This window comes from Acanthaster planci, linkage group LG07 (assembly GCF_054643075.1).
Source record: "Acanthaster planci isolate LZ-2023a linkage group LG07, COTS_SCS, whole genome shotgun sequence".
NCBI classification, from domain to species: domain Eukaryota; kingdom Metazoa; phylum Echinodermata; class Asteroidea; order Valvatida; family Acanthasteridae; genus Acanthaster; species Acanthaster planci.
In genome coordinates, this window is record NC_141783.1 from 8,970,167 (window position 1) to 8,994,009 (window position 23,843).

The 23,843-nt window shown below is 43.9% G+C and overlaps 1 protein-coding gene across 8 annotated transcripts in view; it reads left to right on the forward strand.

Moving 5' to 3' along the window:
* Positions 1–23,077, forward strand: part of LOC110986046 (uncharacterized) — an 80,328-nt gene extending 57,251 nt beyond the window's left edge. For 7 of the 8 annotated variants that reach the window (XM_087139100.1, XM_022247637.2, XM_022247640.2 and 4 more), the window contains 6 exons: positions 10,402–10,527; positions 12,425–12,656; positions 14,754–15,185; positions 15,597–15,697; positions 16,888–17,065; positions 19,172–23,077. In XM_087139100.1, the coding sequence (XP_086995226.1) occupies positions 10,402–10,527; positions 12,425–12,656; positions 14,754–15,185; positions 15,597–15,697; positions 16,888–17,065; positions 19,172–19,323 (1,221 nt within the window). In that variant the 3' untranslated portion in view covers positions 19,324–23,077. Of the gene's footprint in view, positions 1–4; positions 8,474–10,401; positions 10,528–12,424; positions 12,657–14,753; positions 15,186–15,596; positions 15,698–16,887; positions 17,066–19,171 lie in introns of those variants that run through there. The other variant, XM_087139097.1, reaches the window with a different exon arrangement.
* The last annotated feature ends 766 nt before the right edge of the window (positions 23,078–23,843 follow it).

A 23,843-nucleotide genomic window follows, 5' to 3' on the forward strand; every position in this document is an offset into this window, starting at 1 on the left:
TGGACTTTTCATTTCCGATATTTGGTTTTTTTTCCCTCCACTACCTCCATTTGTTTTCACAGCTACCCGCAGCTACATGTACTTCCATTTCTATTCCATTTTCATAAAGTGCGGCTCACAATTGCACTGTCATCTGTCGCTCTTTCCCTAACCATGCAAGACTACTCATCTTCTTGAAATACTGCATTAATGCAGGCATTTCCAGTTTCCTTGCCACTGCAGAATCATTACTTTCGCAAGTCGCAGCGTTCAAAAAGGACATTTAAACACCAAACTGACAAAGGCTTCTGCAAATTGCCATTAAAAAATCTAAAAAAAACTGGAGTACCAGGTTATGACATTGAATATGCACAGCTGAAAAATTAAACGGCCGAGCATGACATTCTTTATCATTTCGAGGACAAAATTCAACATTTGACTTTTTGTAACTTAGTTTGAATGCACATTGGGTTTTGTCCCTGTTTACTACAGGCATCACCATTGACTAAGTATAATTTTCTTCAGAATAGAGAGCCTGCTTGGTTCGCCATCAGTCAGGACCGTTTTGCTTCCTCTGTGACCTGCAGGGGTACATGTAGACCCTTGTCTACTTTGATTGCCGTAATATTCAAGTACTGGTAGCGCTCATGACTATTGACCTCCTGTTGTTATAAGCCTCCTGACGACCTCACAAGGATAAGATTCATGCTGGTTGCCATTCTGTCTAACCCGAAGTTGCCTTCATGCTTGGTAGACACCATGGGTAAACTTACCACAGTGCATTGCTTCAGCAAATCTCCCTGACCTCTCTTGGGATATCCTAGTGAATTTCACCTCGAATCCTTCATCTTCGTGCACTATTGCCTTGCTTTTCATCACTGTGCAAAGTCAGCCATTAATTAATTATATGTAACGGGTTTGCCCTTACCCAACGTATATTAATAAACACTGTATGCTCAGTGCTTGTCCGAGAGCTTGCGAAAAAACCTCACAAGCTTACTTGGGTGGGACTCGAACCCGCGACCTCCTGCTTACTAGTGCAGATGTCTTAACCACTCGACCACCGAGCTTGCCGGGGTCGGCTGGCCGGTCCGAGTCAAATGAAGCAGCGGGTACCGCGAACTATTTTCAAGATGTATTTTTAAACCCGTTATATATAATTAACATCTCCCCAACGCAAAAATACATCTGGAAAACAGCCATTAGTTGTAGAAATAGTCTATTTGTGTATCATTCATTTGATTCATTTGCTGTAACTTGCATTCCATGATTTGGGCCATTCTTATTTCAAGAAACATTGTGAGTTTTACTTTAAACTTGTTTTTTGTTCAGGTACATGTACTAATTTACCTCATGGTTCAGAGCTTTGATTGAAGGGGCCTCTGTTGTGGTTTGATTGAAAACCTGTTTTTAAAAAACTTAAACCTCCACATACATATTTCATGGACGTATTACGTACACGTGTACAAGCACTCTTATGGGCAATTGTTACAAACGTATTTACTGGTACATCTACATGTATGTGTTTAGACAAGTTCCATGGAATCTGCCATATTATTTCATAGTCTGTGATTTTGAGGGTAGATTTCACAGCAAGGCTTTCAGAATTTATGGTAAGAATGTCTGCCAAGGAGTGGTCGTTCTTTACCATGCCTTTCAAAACAGGCATACGTTGGTTGAAAAAGTTTGGCTTTGAAATTTGGCTTCCAATTTGGCTTAAACATTTCTCCATGGTGCTGTATTTCATTTGTTCAAATAGTCAGGTTTAAATCCTGATTGTGTTGTGTGGATTGCTATCATTTTTTGTCCTGTATTTACTGATGCTGTCTGTGCTGCCAGTCACACTTTTGGGCAATATCGGAAGGGCTTTTTATTGGTCAAATTGTGGTCCATTCAGTGTTTCCAGGGACACCATTGGTTATTGTCTTGATGCCATTTTAGAGGATGTGTTTAACTGATGCATGACCCTGTTGTAGTCTCTATTGCTGAACGGTCATATACATGTAAATGTACCTGAAACTTCTGTCTGCTTTGCAATTTCAATCAGCTTCAACAGTTGATAACGGTCTTCAGTGGACTAGCCTCAGTGATTGGTTCAAGTGTGTTCCATTTCCATTAATACATTACATTCCATTATCTTTCAATTACCGCTATGTTGAATTCCATGTAAAAACATTTTTGTATTTCACTTAAATAATTGCTTACCAAATGTTCTGGAACAAAAGACCAAAAAAAGACATGCATGTGTAGGAAATTGTCTTTGAACATCAGGCACCACTGTTATTTTCTCAGCTTCACCTGGATTGTTGATGTAGTGTGCCCTTTTCAAGTTCTGACTTCAGAGCAGAAAACAAATTAGTGGAGCAAACTTTGAGATAAACCTGTCCACATCCTGAACACACTTGAGGCATTCTTCAGTGCAAATGTTTTGTAAACCGAAAGCTTTCCAGTGTGTTTTATGTATCTCTTTAAATGATGTACAGTACATGTACGTGTATCTCACAAATAGTACAGGTGAGACTACTGTGCATTAATGTTACAACTTGTCAAAGTTTCTTTGCTGATTGTCAGCCAGGAGAGCTTGGTTCATGGGATAATCTTTCACTGTTTTTCATTTTTTTGCCTCAAAATGCTATTGCTCCTCAAACACTTCTCAAATTTAATATCCCAATGACCTCTAACTCTGTTTTCTTTGTGTACTGCATGCTTTATATTCTTTGAAACTATTAAGTGAACGTTTTTGTTTTAAGTTCTCTTGTTGGTAATGAAGTTGGTTGTGTCCTTCCTTTAAACCATAACCCCTTTAATAACAGATCAAGTGTGATTTTTGTGCAGATGCATGCCTTTTAAGAAGTACAGTTTCCTAAAAAATGTGCTAACTTGAGGGATAAAGATGGATGTCTTGTGCTTAACCCTGCACATAATTCAGGGCCTTGTTGGATTCCCATACGTTTAGGCTTTGTTGTTGTGTACATTTTTTGTCTACTCCCAGTTACTGCTGTCCACCAATCAAGTGCAAGCCCTGATGCCGATGGGGACTGCCCCTTCTTCGCACCCTGGCCTTAAACCAAAATTGTCTTCCATAGCCACCCAGACACCCCCTACCAGACCCTGCGTGCCTCCTGTCAGATCTTGGTCGCCTCCCGCTCGGCCTCTGTCACCCCCACCCAAGCATTTATTGCCTTCAGCTAGACCATTTTCCCCTCCAGAGAGGTCATTGTCTCCTCCTGCTCGGCCCTTATCACCCCCTACTAGGCTGCTATCACCCCTAACCAGGCCCGTGTCACCACCAACTAGACCTCTCTCACCCCCCACGAGACCTCTCTCACCCCTTGCAAGACCCCTCTCACCTCCCACACGGCCCTTGTCACCCCCAACTCGGCCCCTGTCACCCCCACCCAGGCTCTCCCCCTTTGTTGACACACCACCGTCTCCCCCTCCAAGATGCCTATCTTCCACACCCAAACCACCTTCTCCACTTCATCATGTCTCTCCACCCAACCGACCTGGGTCAACACTGCGACCAATATCCCCTCACCCTCCCCAGCCTAGCCACAGCAAGTTTGAAATAATCTTGCCCAAGGCAGTGAAGAAGTGTCTCAAAGTCATTGACAGCAGAACTGCAAAGAAAGCAAAGCATGCCCAGGGGAAACAAACAGAGCTCGTCAGTGGGAGCAGCAACCTTGAAAATACTTCAAAAGCACCCAGTGATTTTTGTGAACAAGTCCTGAGACAGCACAGAATCAACAGAAACAACAACAGCCCAACGAGTCCAGACAAGCTGCGCAGCAGACACCCATCAGATCCCAGCAGCGTCAAGAGGAAGCAACACGCACGTTTGAAGTTCAGTCCCAGTGATGCCCTGTTCACTGTCAGCTCAAAGGCACTGGCAAAGACTCCAAGACTGTTCCACAAGGAAACAGAGAAACCTAAGTACCACCATGAGACCTCAGAAGACACATGTAACCTGGATGGGGGTCAAACACGGCCTCCACCCCAGCGACCATCAGCACCCCCACCAAGGGCTCCCCCACCCCCTCTAAATCATCATGTTCTTGATTCAGCATCTGACACGACGTCATTACCAGAAAGCTTTTGCCAGCTCAATCAGGATAACTGCAACTTGCGTACTTCAGTACTACCAGATCTGCCAATTCACATAGGGTTTCCCAGAAGGGCCCCTCCTGATCCTCTGCGGAGAGTAGAGTCCATCAATGGCCAGGGCTGTGACCCCCCGCACAAGCCCAGCAAGCCCCCCTTGAGCCCCGTTGTAGTATTAGCCGCAAGGCGGTCTGTGAAAAAGTCCAGTGTCAACCCATGCCCCTCTCCTTCTCCTCCTCACTCTCCTGTTTGGTTTCCCCACAATGCCCAAGCTGCTCTTCCAAAAATCCCCTCTTCTCCAAGACTTCCAGGGCGAAGACGTATCTGCCCTCAAATAGAAAATGCCCCTCCTGAGTTGCCAAGAAGGCATAATCACCACTTTCCCCGCAGTCCTTCCGTACATGATGATTACCCGAAGCAGGAGGAACCAGTTCACCAAAAATCACCTGTTACAGGTCTTGTAGATGCAAAATATGGATTCCAAGTGTTATCATCACCGCAGCATAGAAGGATGCTACCACCAATACCATCTGCTGAGCCAAAGCATGGAAGAGAGGCAGCAGGAGACTTTTCCTTTTTGCCAGCAGAGCCAAGCTGCAGTCAGAGAGCAGTACCGGGGGTGAACGGCATTCATGACCGGTCACCAAGGCCAGGTATTAATTCGGCATTTAGAAAAAAATCAAGGCATGTCAAGTTTACACCTGGCCAGGAACACAGGAGTGGTTCCAACTTCCCTAAAGGTTCTCCCCAAGTTGGCATCTCGTCTCTGCACCCATCCTTGCCATTTGTCTCTGGCAAGCCTCTGCCATCAATCCCACACTGTGACGTCAGCCATCCTATGCATCAGCAAGATATCCACCAGGCTGCCAAGCCTCTCCCACCAATTCCGTCATCCACTCATAGTCATGACAAGCATCCCCGCAGAGACTCACCATTTCCAATGTCTTACCTCAGGGATAAACCATTACCAGCTATCCCCCAAAGTGACTCTGTTATTCTAGGAGCACCATCTTTACAAGCTAAATTGACCTCAAACTGTTCCCCATTGATGTCTGTGGAAACCTTGCATCAGCAGCACAAACCCTTACCTGAAATACCCCACTGTGCATCTGAGAAGCAAACAAACTTAAGGTCGGATCTGCCACCAGCATCAGCTTTACCAAGTCCCCCTCCTCGTAAAACACAGCTTTGTGATCCTCAGTTACAGCAGATAACTTCCAGGTCGCACAAGAGGTATGACCTCAAACATCCTTTGGCCTTGGATGAACCAGAAAGCTGCCCTGTCGAATCCAAGTACACCCTGGATAATCAGAATCCCCAGCAAGGTGTCCTGGTCAGGAAACATTCCAGAAGAAGCTCCAGGTTTGTCCGACCTCCCTCAGCTGATGCTGAACTGTTACACAAGATGGAGAAACGGAAGGCAGCTATCGAACTGTCCATATCAAAAGCATCCATGGAGAAGAAGAGCCGTCTCAAATTGAAGGCATTAAGTGAGAGCAGTCAGACTTGTCCTCCAGCAGACAAGAGAGGAGATTTGAGCAGAAAACACGGGCAAAAAGAAGAGTCAGCATTGCCTCCCCCCAGGCACATGATGGACACTGGCTATTTTCAGTACCCAGACACAAGCCGTGATTCTCAGCAGCCTTTCAGAACAGTGCTTAATGAGAATGATTGTTTCTTGACCATGCGGCATCCACTGGATTCGGAGACTGTAAAGGATACAGATTCAGAGTCAGAGACCTCCCCGTGGTTGAACTCTTCACTGCCCCGAGCTCCGCCCCCACCTCCTCCACCAGTGCCTCCCCCTCTCCCACCTCGAGAGGTTCATCCCTTGTCCCTGACATCACGACCTCCAACACTCCCTCCCAGAAACTCCCAGGATGCTTTTGTCACAAACACAAATCCAAATACCGTTACACCCTTCTCTCAGAGCAGTCATACCGCAAGTGGTGGCAGAAATCAGACAAAGACTTTTCCATCACCTCTGCCAAGGACCAGTGTGCATACCACTCAGAGGAATAGGAGTGACCAGAAGGCCACTTCACAAGTAATCAGAAACTTCCCTCCCGGCATCCCAAGCCAAAGATTTGGCTCTACTGATTCAAGCCCTTGTCAAAGTCCTGTGCGATGTGAGCCTTCATCAGGCCAGTCAGAGCTGATGGCAAAGTTGGAGAGGAAGAGAGCAGAAATTGATTTTGGTGTCTCTCGGCGCTCCTCATCAGCCTCCTCTGTTCAATCCAACAGCAGCAGCAGAAGAGTTTCACCCCCAGTTAGAAGCCCAAACAGTTACAAGTTTTGCAGCCAGTCAGCATTGACAGTGGAGTCGGAGCTTATGGCAAAACTAGCAAGGAAAAGAGAGGCCATCGAGAGAGCCTCCATAGATCCCAGCCCTCCCTCAACTCGAGAGAATCAAAACTGTGAGCAGAGGCGCATGCAAACTCGAGGGCTGGAAACTTCCAAAGAACAATCTGAGTTGATGCAAAAGCTTGAAAGGAAAAGAGCACAAGCTGAATCTAAACCTGTACCAACAACTGACTTTCACACTGCTGATGAGCAAGGAAGGCACATAAAGAAGGACAGGTGGAGAAAGCCTAGCCTTTCCCAGGAACCCTCGAGCGAGCCATCAGAGTTGATGAAAAAGCTGGCGAGGAAGAAGGCCGAAGCTGAATCAAGTGCATTGGTAACTGATAACAAGCACGCAGAAGGGCCCAGAGAGGGTCACCTGCCTTCACTGAAAAATTCTGAGAGTGGGAGAAAGCTAAGCAGTTCTCATCAACTCCCCAAGCAGTCTGAATTGATGGAAAAATTGGAACACAAGAGGGCACAAGCTGAGTCTGCCACCTCAACATCAAGGCACACGAGGAATGAAACTAACAGACTTGGTGACTCCCTGAACGAGGGCTTATCTCCACCAGCCAAAAGTTCCAAGCAGAAAAGGAACCCCTCCTGCAATCAAAAAGTGCCCAATGAGCAATCTGAACTGATGAGGAAGCTCGAAAGGAAACGTGCCGAAGTGGATGCGGGGATTGTGTCACCAACACAGGATCGCCAGAGCTTTCAAACCAGCAAGTCACCACCAAGCGTACCTCCTAAGAACTTGAGAAACAAGAAGAACCATCCCCTTTGCCTCTCCCCTGTGAACATATCCCTAGTTGATACTTTCCAAATGCAAGGCACAATTGTTTCTACAAAAAGCAGCATGCTGACTGATCCCCTACTTGAGTCAAGACATTGCGCTGAAGATGATGCTCGGGGCTCATCGTCAGGTCCTGAAGGATTGTCCAAGCCAGAGGAGAGGAAATCGGAGGCCGATTCTACCTTGCAACTCATCAAACCCATTCAAAAAACTCCAAGTATACCTTTCCCAGAAATCACTTCTTTGTCTACACTGCCCTGGAGGCCCTCCAAGAAGGTACAGCGCGTGAATTTCTCTCCCAAAAACTCTGTTGGCAAGCAAAGTAAGAGGGACTCAGGCCTGGGATGTAAGGAGACTGAAGTCTTCAAAGTGCCCCGCAGGCCTAAAAGTGTACGCCGGGAGATGTCGAGAGGATCCAGGGAATTCCAGAAACACAGACGCTGTCCCTCTGGAACACAAAGAAACAGCCGTGTGACGATCGAGCCTTTTGATCAGGCTGAAAGTAATGATGAAATATGCAGTGGGAATGCAGAAAATGAAGTCCCTAATGTATCTAAGAGAACCAAAAAAGTTAGGAAAGTGCCCTCCCGGGAAGCCCAAGATTTCCAGAGACACAAACCTGTCTCAGTACCGGGCTCCAAAATTGTTAACCCAGGAACCCTAACCACCAGCAAATTGATGAACCGATCACAGGATTTCTGCTTTGGTGAAAGCACTGAAAGTAATGCTCCAAAGGTTCCTAGAAGGACCAGGAACCTGCGGAAGGCACCCTCCAAAGGAGCACACGATTCCTGTAAATTCAAATCATCCCCTTCTGTTCCGGCCTGCAGAGGGGCTGACTCCAGCACACTCCCCAGCAGCAAGCTGTTGAACCGATCGGCCGATCAAGTGGTTGTCAAAGCCCACCAGGGGAATCCCTGTCCAGGCTCTCCAAGGCCCAGGGTCAGGCGAAAACCAAGCGAGAAGCGCAATCCACCCCATAGCAGCGTCCACCTTAGGAAGAGACCCTCGGTGAAAAAGTCATCCCCCAAGCAAGCCTCTCTTAAAGTGCAGCGGAATTCCAAAACCCTGTCACCCTCTCTGCCCCAGGACAGCCACTCCAAGGCCCCCTGTGCGCCCAAGACTCTACCCAAACCAGCCAGCACCAAGAGGATTCAGGCAGCCAGGCTGCTGGGCTCAGCCGTCAGTGGTACCACTGCCTCCTCTTTGCCGAGGCTGCGAAAAAGCCCCACAGAGAGCACATTCCGCCAAATCCAGGTGCGGTTGGTTCACATCAGGAGGAGAGCATGGGAATAATGAATGCTGCACTTGCATCGTCGGACAAATCAACAAAGTCACTTCCACAGTATTTAGCTCACTTTGTAACAAAGTAGGACGAAACATTCTTTGGCCCGTCCAAACTTGGACTAACAGTTGTTACCTGTGGAGGTGAAGTTTAAGTTTGGAATGTGCACTGAGCATGCATGACTTTTGTGTTGCATTGTCAAATAGCTGGGTTATGGACGTTTGAAACCCAATGTCAACTTCATTTTTATGAAAGTGATGTCTTTGTTGGTTTTGTTGTGTGTTTTTTTACGTGTGTATTTTTAGAAGAGATAAACATAATGTGTGTATTTTTGTTTTTAGTTTTTGTTTTGGGGCTTTTTAGTTTTTGTAGCTACACATTTGATAAGAACACATTCATACACACAAAAGATATTTATCCATTTGTAACGCTTAACACGGAGGTACATCACAAATAAAGAATGCTAGATTTAATTTGGGGAACCAGCTACAACCTGAAGTAATGCTGATTTTTCCCCCTTCCCTAGTTTAATTTTTAAAACCTGCATGCTGAGTGCTTTTTGAGAGCTTGTAAGAAAAAAATACAAGCTTTTTTGGAGGGAACATTATCTGCGACGACCTACTTTCCAGCACGGATGGGTTATCACTTGCCCGAGTTGGCAGGCCTGTTGGAATTCCATGTATCAGGGAATGTTGGCCAAGTTTCATGAAATCATTGGTCCGCTTGCAAGCTCTGCTTAATACTCATCTGGTTGCACCGCAATGTTTTCACATTGGGTTAGAGACAAACTTCATCAACTGCAGTGGAGCAGTTAATGAATTCTGCTGCAGTTGCATAGTCAGGCTTGGCACCGTGGTGCTTGCCTCACCTTCCACCTCTGCAACCCCTGGGGGTTCAAATCCCACCCAGGCCTCAGGCTAACGTGTGGTTGGGTTTTCAGTCCCTACCTGATTCCGCGCCCCCACCCCCCCCGTAATGTTTGTGTAAAATCTTCCTCCATTGCCTGACACTGAATATTTTTTCGATGCCCTCACCCCGAGAGCTGCTTTGGAGAACAGTTTATAACTGATGTAGGGCTTTACCCTGGATAAAAGAAGAATTAATGATTACATAAATAGTACTGGGAAGTGCCAGACTTGACAATACTGACATGTACGAGTACTGTAGACAAATAACAAATATATGTGATGAATTCAATGGATTGGATGTATCACTTTGTCATAGTGATTGACCAATTGGTTAATAAGGCCAGATCTTAAATATTAATGAAATATTGTTGATGATATTAGGGAGTTTGTTTACTGTTTAAGTACATGAACATATATTTTTTTTCAAATTAAACAAGTACAGTTTCACTTTATTGAGTGCTCCATTAAACATGCACAGTATGTGCTAACACAGGAAGGGAGGGGGTTAAAGTACCCTGCTTTTTCTTTAAATGACAGAAAACTAAACAAATCATATTGCTTTATTGATTATTCCATAAAGGAACTTCATAAATGTTGCGTTTGCTGCATATTTGAACATAATGTCATGTATGCTTCCAGGATATGAATGAGCCTTGACTGACAATTATTGATGGCATGGATGTGGGGCATGCAGTTTTTCACACTCAGGGCAAGCAAGCATGAGGTTGCCCTGCACAGCCTTTGTTATGGCATGCCTGCATGCATCTTGCGTCATTTCAAACATTGCAGAGTTTCCTTCTCTCGTTTGTTTTTTTCTTTCCTTGGGAGTCCTCCGCTTTTGTTTCCTGTGTTTACCCTCACCAGCTTGCAGCGATAACAACCTCAATCTCAAATATCATATTCTCATTTTCCCCCTTTTGTTCATCTTGCATGCCCTCATGCCAAATCAGATGTTCTATAACCTATTATACCCTCTTCTGCCTCCCATCCAGTCAAACATGGCAATAGACCCCACAGCGATGAGACCAGGGGCAACTCCACCCTCAAGGGAAGTGGAGCCGGAGGGAGTGTCATTTGACGAGCCGCCAACACTTAATACTCTCAGCAGCCTCAACAAGGTAAGGCTTTTGTCTGGAACTTCACAACAAGATGGAGCACTTGTTGAAGTCCAGTCATTTCACTAGTCCCATCACAAGTTGGTTTACATGACCAGTCATAAATAACAGGATGAAAAATGACAACAAAATGCTCTTGTGACTTCACTGGAACAAATGGATGGCTCGTGTTGGACCTGCAGGGACTTTTTATGGGCCCAACTACAACACTGCAAAATACAGACCTGTACAGTGATGCCGTTGTCAGACCTGCCAATGATGTAGCCATATTTCTGATGGGAAATTCTTTAAAACACGATCGTACGTTTTCTCCCCCATAAAATACGGGCTTTGACGATATTGACACACCTGAAAAAAACATCATAGTTTAGTGGTTGCGAGTGCAAGTTATGCTAGAAATATACAGCTTTGAACGTTTGCACATGTACGCGTGTACAGGGTATGCACGCACATGTACCAACCTTGTGTGTAAACAGCATCCGGCAACCACCCAACATTATGTTGTGATTGGCTGCCCATGTAAAATCAATATTCATGTTGCATTGATGGGACTCTTTAAAGCCGCTTGTGCGTCAGTGGAAGTAGTGACGAACAATCTCCAGTAATTTATGCTGCACACGTTTCACAGCCACCGTAAAGATGCGGCTTGAAATAAGGTTACTAATTTTTCTGCTTTCACTGCAGTAGATGGCCTTGTGGCAACTGGTGCGGGGCAAAGGGAATTGTGTCGTACATTATTGCACGGCTTTTACAGGTTCTGAGATTTCAAAAAGTTTTGGACGTAGACTCATGTCAGTGCAACACCTGTTTATGAATTGTTAAAGAGGGTCCGATTCAGATGCTTTGACAAGACCGATCCTCAAGTTAAAAATCTGCCAAAATAAACCAGGATGGAGACATTTTACTCCCTTGGGGAGTATACAGCTTGCTGATACCATTTCTGGCACAAACACAACAGCCACCTCGACCCTCACAGATAACCCATTTATACTCCTGGGTGGAGAGATGCAATTGGGCATAAAATGACTTGCTCAAGGTCACTACATACGACACCTTAAAGAAGCAGCTGAAGTTGAAACCCCCAGCCACATGTTCATGAGTCACAAACCCTAACCACTACATGTAGGCCTCAACGCCTCCTGAACGGATGGCTTGTGAGACTGGACAACATATACATTGTATGGAACCTTCCTGGATTTGCCATGTTCCACCGAGTAGTAATCCCACTGTTGCTTTCTATGTTTGAAACAAAATTGGGACATCACGCTCAGTTACGAATTACAGCTGCTGGAACTGTCAGAATACTGTATCCAAAAAAAACCAAAAAGTTGGATTGGAATTTGATGGTGTCAAGGTAGTTAGGCTAATGATGGGCGTGCTCCAAGTATGCACTGTGATAGGGATGTTTCACTATACAGTGCACCACAAAGAAGGGTTGCCACGGAGAGGCCTTTTGTTTTTTCAAGTTTACCATCGTCAAAAGCACAGCCGCCCTGCCACAATTTACATTTGAGTATATGTCGGTAGATGAGCTGAGGAAATTTGAACATCCCATGCAGTAGAAAGAAGCAAGGATTAAATAAAACTACTATTCAAAATACAGGTGCGGACCTTTTTCCTTTAACAAATATTGGAAATGATAAAAAGTTGAGTTCCCTGTTGCAGTCGGGGAATAGAATTCATCAACTGTTTCCCACAATGCAAAGGGATAAATGGCCTTTCCATGGCAACCTCTTGGTGGCAAACTGTATTGTGAATTATCCTTTTGTATTGAGATCGGTGTGATATGCACTCAACTGATGTATACGTACAAAAAGATGTTTTTAACAGAAATGGTGCAAAGCACATTCAGTCCTTCTAATGTGACTTGAAATATCTCTTTTACAAAAATTTCAATCAGGGACGTGCCAAGATATCTACCAAGCGTCGTGCCCCCTCACGCCGGCTACGCACTGAGGGGGCGACCACGGCCATTCCTGTCAGCCTGAGCCCCTCCTCCGGTCTCCTCAACACTTCCTCCGAGCCGCTGCCTGAAGAGCGGTCACCATCCTCCCGCCCGCTGGACTTCTCGACTGGTCCCCTGGACACGAACGATGTCACATTCCCCCCTGTCACTTCCAGCAAACCCAAAGGTGCAGTTCTGTTGCATTTTTGTGATGTGGTACAAGGCAGTTTGTATACCAGAATGGGCGAGTGTTACCTCAGGTACAGCCCTTTCAAGGGTGTTCAAAAGCATGGGCCACTGTTTAACATACAGCATTGGGAGTGCAGTGCCTCATTGGACTGATGTGCATGCACATTCAAGAATGAAGTATAGATTCTGTATTTCTTGTACAAGTGCTCTTTCGTGTAATGTACATTTATGTATGTATCAAACAAGAGGGAATATTATTTACCTGCAACAAAAAGAGACGTTCTAGCAAAACTATAGATGCACCCAGGGGGGTTAATCTATGTGTGAAATGCTAAGAGTGAAACATTTGAATGGATCTTAATCAATGAAATCGCAAAATTTCATGCCGGGGTATTTAAAACAAAATTAGTTGCCAAAAGTTTTAAATTTTGGGGCCAAGGGTTGATGTTTTCAACCACAGTATTCATCAGAGTTGTTGGAATGCCTTCTTGTGTAAAGACAGGCCCCTCCTACCTGGTATGGTGTTAATGGGGCATACGGTATTCTTGGCATGTGGTTTCTTACAGCAAACAGAACTCTGTTTTCAGGGGTGTGATTTGTCAGGATTTGTCAGGATTTCAGGATTTTTTTCATTGAAATTTTCCTGATTTCAGGATTTTTTTCATTGAAATTTTCCTGATTTCAGGATTTTTCAAACAATCTCTCGCAAAATGTAGAAAATCCTGGATTACCATAACGGTGTATTTACATTCATGTATAAAAGTTGGCATAGAACACAAGAAATGGGTATTTTAAGGGGTGTCTCAAGGCAAACATGTAAGTATATTATCATAGACTCCATGCTGCTGTGGGACCCTCAAACCCTCTGGTGATTGTGTTGTGGATATTTCACTTTCCTCAGATCTCACCCCTGTGTTTTGTTTCTTTATTGAGGATGTGTTCCGTTGTGTCTGTAATTCATCTCATTGTTTACTTTCTTAAGCAAGTCACTTGAGGGCGCTCTTCATGTTTCATGTCACCGGACCATGCTGTTTGGCATTCATAGTAGTTTTTTTTTTGAATACATGTTTTCACATGCTGTAACATCAGTCCATTGCCGTGCGTCTATGTATTTCACTAACACAATATGTTCCAAACTATGTAACCAGAATTGACCCGTCATTCTGACAGCTTCTTGATTCCGACAAAGAGTGACACAAATCGCCCAGATTTTAAACAAAGTTTGGGAGCACCAGATGCATCAATAAGCAACAGTGCAGAGAGGATAGCGGAAATGTGACCCACTCTGTGAAAATGAGTCTTAAGTCGCCAAAGTCACTTTGGAGTAAAAAGTTCTTTAGAATAATTTCACACAGTGTAATAGGAACCCACAGTATTTTTCACCATGGAGTATCCGCTTTCATCAGGATGCCAAACTGAGTGATACGTGAAAACAAAAACCTCAGTTTGCTCTTTCCAATACAAATGAAAACTCAAAAAGTGGCTCCGGGGACGTATGACTCATTTTCACAGAGTGGCTCACAAATGCGATTGAATTTCTGGTCAAGGCCACAGACACTGTGTGCTTCATTAGGCTTAAAATGCACAGTCCTAGGGATGAATGAATGTTCATCAGAAGGGTTCATAGAATGATTTGCGGTAGCACCATGGACGTATCTCTTTTGTGAGTATTTGCGGTTCTGAAAAGAACCAGTGGTACTCGACGTTTCGAGCAGTATGCTCTGCTCGAAACGTCGAGTACCACTGGTTCTTTTCAGAACCGCAAATACTCACAAAAGAGATACGTCCATGGTGCTACCGCAAACCTACTTTCTATTGTACCTATTCACCATGCAAACCTTCAAGACTTATCTGGTTCATAGAATGGTTGCTTTTCATCCCCATCATCCAAGTTTGAAAAACGTACATGTAGGTCATGTACATCTTATGTCATGGATGTATGTCGGTGCAAATGTGGTACATTATGTGAGGCATTAATTTATGTTACTCATATGTACCTATATTAAAAGTATCAGGGCATTTAAGGCTTCAGACATACGCACATGCGCAACTGGACTCTTTTTCTGCAAACTGACGTTTGCCTTTTTTCCCACAGAGAGAGACATTCCATCAAGTGCTCCTGATTTCAGTAGTCCTCTGGGCATTGCTCCAAGTCAGACGACGCCCTCTTCAGTGTCAGTAGACAGTGACAAGCCCAAGGCCAAACCCCGGGACATGTTTGGGAACGACGACCTCTTCAGCGGCAGTCCCGAGGCAGCACTCCCAGCGAAAATCGGCGAGGACGACCTTTTTACGCCGGCACCCAAGAAGAGCGAAAGGACAAAGTCGCCGCTCAGCGTTGACCAGGACTTGTTTGCTACTGGTACCAAATCGCAAGCAGTAGAGAAGAAGCCCCAGTCTGATCCATTTGAGGCGGATCTTTTCGGGGACGGACCAGAGAGCAAGAAACAGAAGAAGAAGGCTGGGAAAGCAAAGGCACCGGCAGCGGACACTGACCTGTTTGCAACAGATACAACCAAAAAGAATGGTACAAAATGTTCAGACAAGATGGAGAATTTTCTTAGTGGTTAAAAGTACTAAAATCTCGACCCATTTCAACAGTGGTTTGTTTGTCTGGATCAAAAATTGCCCTCACCAGATTAAAGCAGTTTTGACTCAGATCAAAAATTTTTTATAAGAGTGATTGTTATCTCTGAATTGGATTCTTGTCACACAGTGAGGAGTTTACTTTGTGTGCACTTGCCAAAGTTAACATGGAGCCGGCTTAGTAAAGATTCTCTCTAGTGCAACCCAATTTAATGTGGGCCATGTGTTGAACAGTTTTGATCTGGATCAAAAACAGTGAAACAGTAGACAACAGCTTCACTTTAATCTGTGTTGTGGAAGTCACCATGGCTTAAAGTTAGAGGAACAATTTTTTTTCGTTTGTTTTACTCAGAAACTAAAGCGCCACCTCTCCTTGATGATGATGACGATGATCTGTTTGCATCAGCATCTCCAAGCAAGGCGAAGAAGAAGAAAGATTCCAAGAAGGCAGAGGTATGCACCAGTGTTGTTGTCAAGACCTCTTAAGGTCATCACAAGGCCCCACAAAATCATCATAGGACCAGCCCAAGACGTCCAGTTTAAATTCAAGTCACAGGCTTTTAGATTAACTGCAAGAAAAGCATTCCTTTGTCATCACTTCATACCCAGTTATTTGTAACCAGTCTAATGACCGGTCTTGTGACTGGTCTTGTGGCTGGTCTTTTGTCTAGTAGTATGATGGTCACGACTACAACACTGGTAAACAGCTGTCGCTCAACTGTATTATTTTTGATTTTACATAACCCAATGGAAAATTTGACTACATCCTGGAGAAACTATGTGCGACTACAAATATTATGAGGGACGCACTGTGGTATGGACTCTGTGCCTCCAATTTTCAATAGAATGTGCACAAATGTACACATGGTAGAAATTTCATTGCAGTGTCCGCCAGTAAAAACATAATTGATGGGGTAATTGGGCATAACACGATGTGTTACTGCACGCTGAGTCTATAATTCCACACAGTCACTGATTACAGAAATGTGACAAGCAAAGAAAATATTTGTTAAACTGAACAAACCACAAACAAGTCTCATGATGCATACGTCTCTTGGTGCTGAATTTCAGCCGACCTGTTTCCCTCACCATTAGAATGTGACCCATCAAGACAAAATGAGCGTAAAATCGCATTCCACTCTTTCTTTAGTTTCCTATTTTCACATTTCAAAGTCAAATCTTGAAGTGGAGGTCAATTTTGGGTTTTTATAGTATTTGGAGAGAGTAACCTGTCTCATATTTAATTCCAAATATTTCACTAGACCATTTACATGTATTTAAAAATGCGATTTTGGGGGGAACTTTGATGACAGCATTATTCATGCCTGGTCAGAAATGTTGAAACAATGTTGGCAACAAAGACACAAAGCTGCCAGAATAATGTCACATTGTCCCTTATGATTTTACCCTGAGTGTTCCATGTACATACCTCTGGAAAGCTCTTTTTCTGCTGAATTCAAAAATGTCAGTGTCTCATTTTTTGAAAATTCGGACTTTCGGCTCATTTGTTTTGGTGACTGGTCACAAATATGCCAAGTTGCATTTTCTACAAGGCAGCCCTATGACATTTGGCCCCGTCTGACCACGGCTAGCTTTTTTGAGAGTGTCTATGCATTCTACTTATACCATGCTATTTTACCCAGTTGGACGAAGACGACCTGTTTGCCACCAAAAAGCCAGCCACCAAAAAGACCAAATCCAAGAAGCCCGATGCGGACCTGTTCAGCGACAGTACCAACATATTTGATGACCTTCCCAGCTCCAAGCCCAAGGAGAAGAAGAAAAAGCAGGAGTCATCGCTCTTTGCTGACCCAGCGGAAGGTATGTGAATGAACTCTGTCCCAAGTTTTTGCCCTAGCCAGTGTAATGAAAAGTAATGAGCGCTGCATACGCCAAAGCTGTTTAAGAGCTTGTTTGGTGGGACCTGAACCCACATCCCCATGGTTACCAGTTCAATCGCCTTAACCATTTGACCATTGAACTTACTTTCGGCTTGTATAGCCAAGAGTTGCTAAGAGCTTGCTGGGGGGGACCTGAACCCACATCGCCGTGGTTCCCAGTTCAGTCCCTTAAGCATTTGACCATGGAGCTTACTTTGGTCTTGTATAGCACAAGAGCTGTCTGAGAGCTTGCTGGAGGGACCTGAACCCACAACCTTGAAGTCACCAATGCAGTCCCTGAACCATTTGACCATTACTTTGGTCTGGTGGCTATTTCAAGTAGTTGGAGTTACAGTAGCCAATTAACAGGAATGCTTCTCCTCTGTTCTTTGGTCCTTGTTTGCTCTTGCTTTTATCTTGTATATAAAGCATGATGCCTTCCGCTGAGCTCGGCTGGAACCCCAACTTTGGCTCTCGAACCCTTATTTATGCATTTACACATGTAAGTCATATAAAAAGTCTGAGATTGGATGCCCTCAGTCAGTCCATGTAGGTCACTGAAGCCACTTGTTGCCACATTACCACACAAATCTACAAAGTTATGACACATTACTTGAAAAAAACAAGGGAGACTGCTTCCTGTGGCACAGCAAGTTCGGTCGGCGCAAGTGCAAGTGCAGTGCAAGTGATTTGACTTACAGCCAGCACTCTTGATACACCTGCACTCACTACAAGTGCAGTTTGTAACATACCGGACAATGAGTATGCAAAAGCTGCATGAATTTGTGCAAAAATTCCAGTACTCTTGGGAGCCAAACTACGCTTCGATGTAGAGTTGCAGCCTTGTGCTGGCTTTCCATGGTAATATGTCTCAGAAATCAACATTCATGACGTGTAAATGAGCTGTGTGTTTTTTAAAGGAATGTTATGATCTTCCTTTAACCCCTTCTCGATGGAAATTTCTTTCCGAAAGCCGACTCCAAGAATTCCAGCCTCGCTTGGCCATGAAGGCCACCTGCCAAACTGCAAATTCTCTGCAAGCTTTGAATTACACGGTGAAAAGGCTGATTGTTTGGTGGCATGCGGCTCTACTCAAGCTTCCACATTCCCGTTGCCTCTTTTCAAAATGGGGACTATTGTGAAGCTGATGATAATGATGCAAATTCGGTCTTTTCATTTCTGGGCTACACACAAAGACCAATTACCTTATACACAAGAGCCAGGGTCTGCCTTCTTTCACTCGAGCGTCGGCCGAAAATAATAGCTGAAAAGCGGGCTGAGGATCTCAATTTTTACAGCGTGTTTTAATGCGTCCCGGCGTGAAGGGGTTAATAAAACAAGAGCATGATGCACAGGAAGGAGGACAAGCAAAATTCATTGAAAAACCTGAAAACTACAATGGAAGACAGGGAAATAGACATGGTCCTGTTTCTAAGATTAAGTTATTTTCAGTTTGATTGAAAAAGTAACAAACATAATCACCGCTGAAGCTGGTGAAGTTGTAAGCAAATCGTTCTTGGGAACAGTAGTGACAATGGCACATGCGTCAACAATTTCCTTTGTGTTCAGCACACTAAGATGGTCCCTGGTGGCTTCAGTCGATACAGGATACATGTGAGTCCCAGATCGTTTATATGATGTCCTAGCCTTCAACGCTCGGGGGCCTGTTTGATTGTCACAGATCCGGATCACGATCAGTGATCCAATGATTCACTGACACTAGAACCTGCATTATGAATGGAGCAAACCAGAGTTGAGATCATTGGTCGAGAACCAAATCCATGCGAAATAAACAGGCCTGCGATCAGTTGAAGACAAGGCAGAGATAAAGCTGAAACGGAAATATGGCTACAGCTTACAGTGCCTTAAAACACCGAAGACCAAGCAGGTGTGCATTGTTAATTTTCCTGTTGCGAAATTATCGTGGTTAGACGTCCTGCCCCAGAACACAAATATCAGTACATATATGTCAATAACAGCGGTCAAACGAGTAAGTGCAAACTCGCTCTCTAGCCGTCCTCACTGTATATCTCTGTTTCTTGGCCAGATGATATTTTCGCCTCTCCAACAAGCTCCAAGCCTAAGAAGACCAAAGCAAAGAGGAAGGCAACCGAAAAAAAGCCTGTGACTGGCGACTCCATCTTTGATGAGTCCGCTCCTAGCATCTTTGACGACCCCCTGAATGCCATGGGGAAGTAAGAAATGCATAGACATCCTGCTTTGGGGGAGGTGAGGTGTAAACAAAATGACAGAAACAGGGCAGAGATTGGACCTTTGACCCTTGACCCTTATCAAGCAACACATTTGAGACAGAGGTCATTGCCCACAAAATCTCCATTGTTTGAGAATTTGAAGGGGAGGTATGTTTGAAAAATTACAAGTCAGACATCATGTCTTGGCTTTTTGTCTAGAATGAAAGCTTATATCTTCCCCATAATTCATCTTTGACGGTATTCTCCTCTCTGGCATATCTGTCTAATTCAGTCACTTCAAAAAAGTATCCGCTTACATGTATTAAAATCACCATGAACAGGATTTCATGAGATTGCAACTGCCACTCAGCGATTGTTTATAAAGGTAACAGAAATAATGAAAGTGACCTGAAGGTACTTAACAGTCCAGATAAATTAAGCCCCCCCCCCAATTTTAGTCCTGCCATGAGCCCCTTGAGAAATAAAAGCAGTATATTTTTGTTTGTATTCTTTTGTTCTTTTTTGCAATGGAATGAAAAGTCACTTGAAGTATCAGAATTTAGTAACATTGCACTAATTGGACAGTGTTGTACAGCGCACCTGTAAGATTAAATTTCTTTCTTTTTTTTTCAAGAAACCAGCAGATTTTCATTTTCATCCTGTCACGTGTACAGCTCCAACAGCAGTGTGAAATAAGACCAAATATGACTTGCCTCTTAAAAAGGGTTATTGGAAGGTGGCTACTGGCTGGCGATCTCCAGAAGCCTTTGTCAGTCACGCGAGCAAAGTGTGTTATAAATTTTTTTTTATTTTTTAATGTATTTTGAGTGAGGTGAACAGTGTCTTTAAAGTGATATCCCAGAGAGGAATAATGTCCCAGAGAGGTCAGTTGACCTGTTTCACTTGGGTGGGCTTGTGCATCATCAGTTTCAAGTTGGTTAGTTTTATGATCTCTCATCATTTGAGTCACAAATGTATAACTGTCACCCAGGATATAGCATTCACCATCGACCCATGTCGGCATGCGTTGAAGGTTTTTTCAAAAATGCATGATCTATTTTTTCTCTCTCTCATTTTGGAACAGTAATTTGAAGGTGCCTGTGGTATACTGAGTGGAAAATGTGCAAACCATGTGGCAGAGGCCAGGAACCTTGTTAACGAGTTTAACCATTTTCATGGCACCGGCCATTGGTGAATTCATATTCTAGTGCTCTGCAGTTAGTTATCCAGAGCAGAACTCTTGCTTCATTTGTCTAAAGTTAATAGCAAGATATACCAAGTGCATGCTCTTTTGTAAAAGCCAAATTTGTTCACATACAGGATTGAAGTGTATGCTGGATAATTTTTTTTGTTGTTTTGAGTGAATTGAGTGGATTTTTTTTAGAATCCAATCCAAAGGTCGGTCAACGTGTGTCACTTGGATGGGCTCATGCACAGGTTTCATGTTCATCATTCATGACATTCTCACCTGGTTTGTTGTCATGTGGAATGAGCAATGTTTTACTGCCACACAAGATGTAGCATTCGCTGTCGACCCATGTCAACATTTGCCCAAGGCTGTTGCAAAAATGCCTAAGCTATTTTTTTTATTTTTTGGAGTAGTATTTTCTAGTTGCTTTATGGTAACACCGAGTGCAAAGTGTATAAAACACGGCTGGAGCTATCATCCGTTTATACCAGTCACAGTGTTTGAAAGTAAAACTCTTTCATGATGCACCTGTATGGTGGACTGACTGGTTCTGGCTGTCCTTCTTCAAAGTCCCTTCTTAAGCCCTGTCACCTTTCACAAGACCAGTCGTACTTGTACTCAACAAGAGGTGAGCAACGACAAAGGAATGTTTTTTGTCACAGTTCATTTTGAATAGATGATGGCTTGGCTCCAGACTGAATGACTTGTGAAGGACTTACGATAGACTTGCAGGGACTAGTGATGGACTTACTTCATGTGCAGTCAGTTCTCTAGACCAGAATGTTTGCTTTGTGTGTCTGATGCAAGCAGGGTGTGCATCCGACTCATGCCAAACCCAGAAGGCGGTGGAACATGCAGTACCCTTCGTGCAACTGCATATCTTGTTTCAGACACGCACCACCTTCTAGTGTGGGCAATCCCAGCAGTTAGATTGAATATATCAGCAGCGTCTTTGACCTCACAAGATCGCAATTGCAGATGGATAGGCCCAAGATATAACAATGAGTCTGGGGAAGAAAGAGGGCCAGGCAGGGTGTTTCACCCCTTTCAAGATCTCAGCATTGCCATAGCAGAGTTCATTGAAACTTGGTATGGATGTAGACTCATCCACTCATGTCTGCTTTGTACAACTGGAGACGTTCAGCTCCATTGAACAAAGCATTCTGCGTCCTCAAGAGTACCGTAAAACATCACTCTACATTTCTCACTGCCAAAAATGTGGAGGGGGTGATGCACGTCAACCCCGCTCACCCCAACCAGCTTCTGTAAATCTTGTGACCTCTGGCGTTCAAAGAGTATGACCAAGCACACAGTATAACTAAGAATATGTACACACATAAATCTGTCCAGGTCACAGTTTTACTGAGTATGTACACCTATACTTTGTAAACCGGAAGTATTCTTTGCATTATTCTTTCTATTATTCTTCCTTCAGCCAGAGGCGTTCTCTTGCTACATTGACGCGTATTTACAACTTATATTTAGCGAAAGCTTTGAATTTTGAAACTAGCGTTTTTTCATAATGTATTGCATTTCGTGTTTGTTTCATGGGCGCAAGTTGCACCTTTCCAATCCCAGTTGTTTTATATATTCATCGTTAGAAACCATGATTATAAAATCTGTTCTTCACCGCCAAAGTGAAATCTCGGACAAATCAGTAATGTCTGAATAGTTAGCCGTTTTACTATTCCAGGATCGCACATCGATGCTTTTCAATTATACAGAAAATATATGTATCCAAGAAAGTCACGCAGTTTCCCTTCGTAACGGGAGCAACAAAGTAATCGTAGATGAAGCCTGGTTTTGAGATATTTTTACTGTGCTTATGCTTTCGGGCAGTTTATTGGTTTCATGCGCATTCGAAACACTATGTGCATCATTGGGGTTCTGTTAAAAAAATTTGGCCAAGGAAAATTGGCCACTTTCCAACAGGTCTGTCCATCCCCAACTCCAATGCCGACGGTCTCCCCATCATTCTGGTTAAGAAGCCTGCCATGTAAGTCCTGGGTAGAGTTACAATGTAGGGTTAAATAGCCTGGTTTGAAGAACGCTCGGGCCGTAGTTTCCAAGGTCTACGGTTCGAACCCTGTTCCAGGCAACTGCTTAGGTCACCAACGAGCCTTTTCCCTCTTTTTTACCACTGCAAACAGGTTAGGCCGAATGAAATATACCTCGATAAATAACCATTAACGAGGGGCTGAAACATACGGCTGCCAACCAAGTAAGTTTGATGCCAGAAAGTTAGATGTAAAGTTAGATGTAAAGGAAAGAAAGGAAATGTAAAATGGGGTAAATAATCGACTCGATACATTCTTTTCATTGGTAAATATGTGTAATTGATTCTTTTTATTGTTCAGAGGACTGATTTTTACCGTTCTGTACATGATATTACATTACTGAAAATATTAAGCTTCGTTTTTGTAATACACATGTATTTACGCATGGATAAGTTGAGAATATGGATAACTCAGTCTACATGCCAACAGTTTTTTGTACAAACAATTAAAGAAAATGTACATAATGGTAGATATGCTATATAATTAAAGCAAATTCTGCATATGATGAACCTGAAGCAGATATTAGCATCCTGTTTGAAATCTATGAAGGTGTTGCAAATGTCCACGACGTGTTTGACCAGCGTGCATTTATGTTTTTAGGTAAAGGACGCTCCCAAAGGAGTAGCCTTTTCTAAGAAGGTCGTATTTCTATTTTTTTTAAGTCTGGGGAGATGACTTAGTCACGTACTTGAGCCTCTGTAAACGAATCGCCCGCACTGTCGCCGATGTAACCGACGTACGGCGTGATTGACAGTCAATCCGAGCCAGTACTTCGCTGTTAAGTAGTACGCTGTACGTTCGTACGCGCAGCATACGCTTGTCCGCACGGCACGGCCTGATGGTTTACGAGCTCGATATAGCAGCAGGCAGTACGTGTGTAATGTGTGGAGGGGCTGGTGGTAACGGGGCCTGGTTTTCCGTCCACCGATTCAATTCACGCCAAATCTAACTCCTTGGTCAAGGTTACATGAAAAATTGAATGGTGACTCGTCCACAACTAGCCACTAGATTGCAATTTAGCGTGACGTCATGATACCGTCACAGATCTTGTCCTGACTCGTGGTTTGGTGTGTGTGTTTTTTCTGGTAAGCTTGCTGTCCGATTTGGAAGCAAAAGAATCTCTTGAAGTGGCCGATTAAGCGGTGAAGGGAGCTGCACCTTCAACCCTTACCCACCCCCGCTTCCCCTTGATGATATTTTGTTTGTAATTCAGCGTAGCACCATTTTGAACCACGCAAGGCTCAGTTTATTTCAAACTGATTTCTAGTTTTTCAAGTGAGA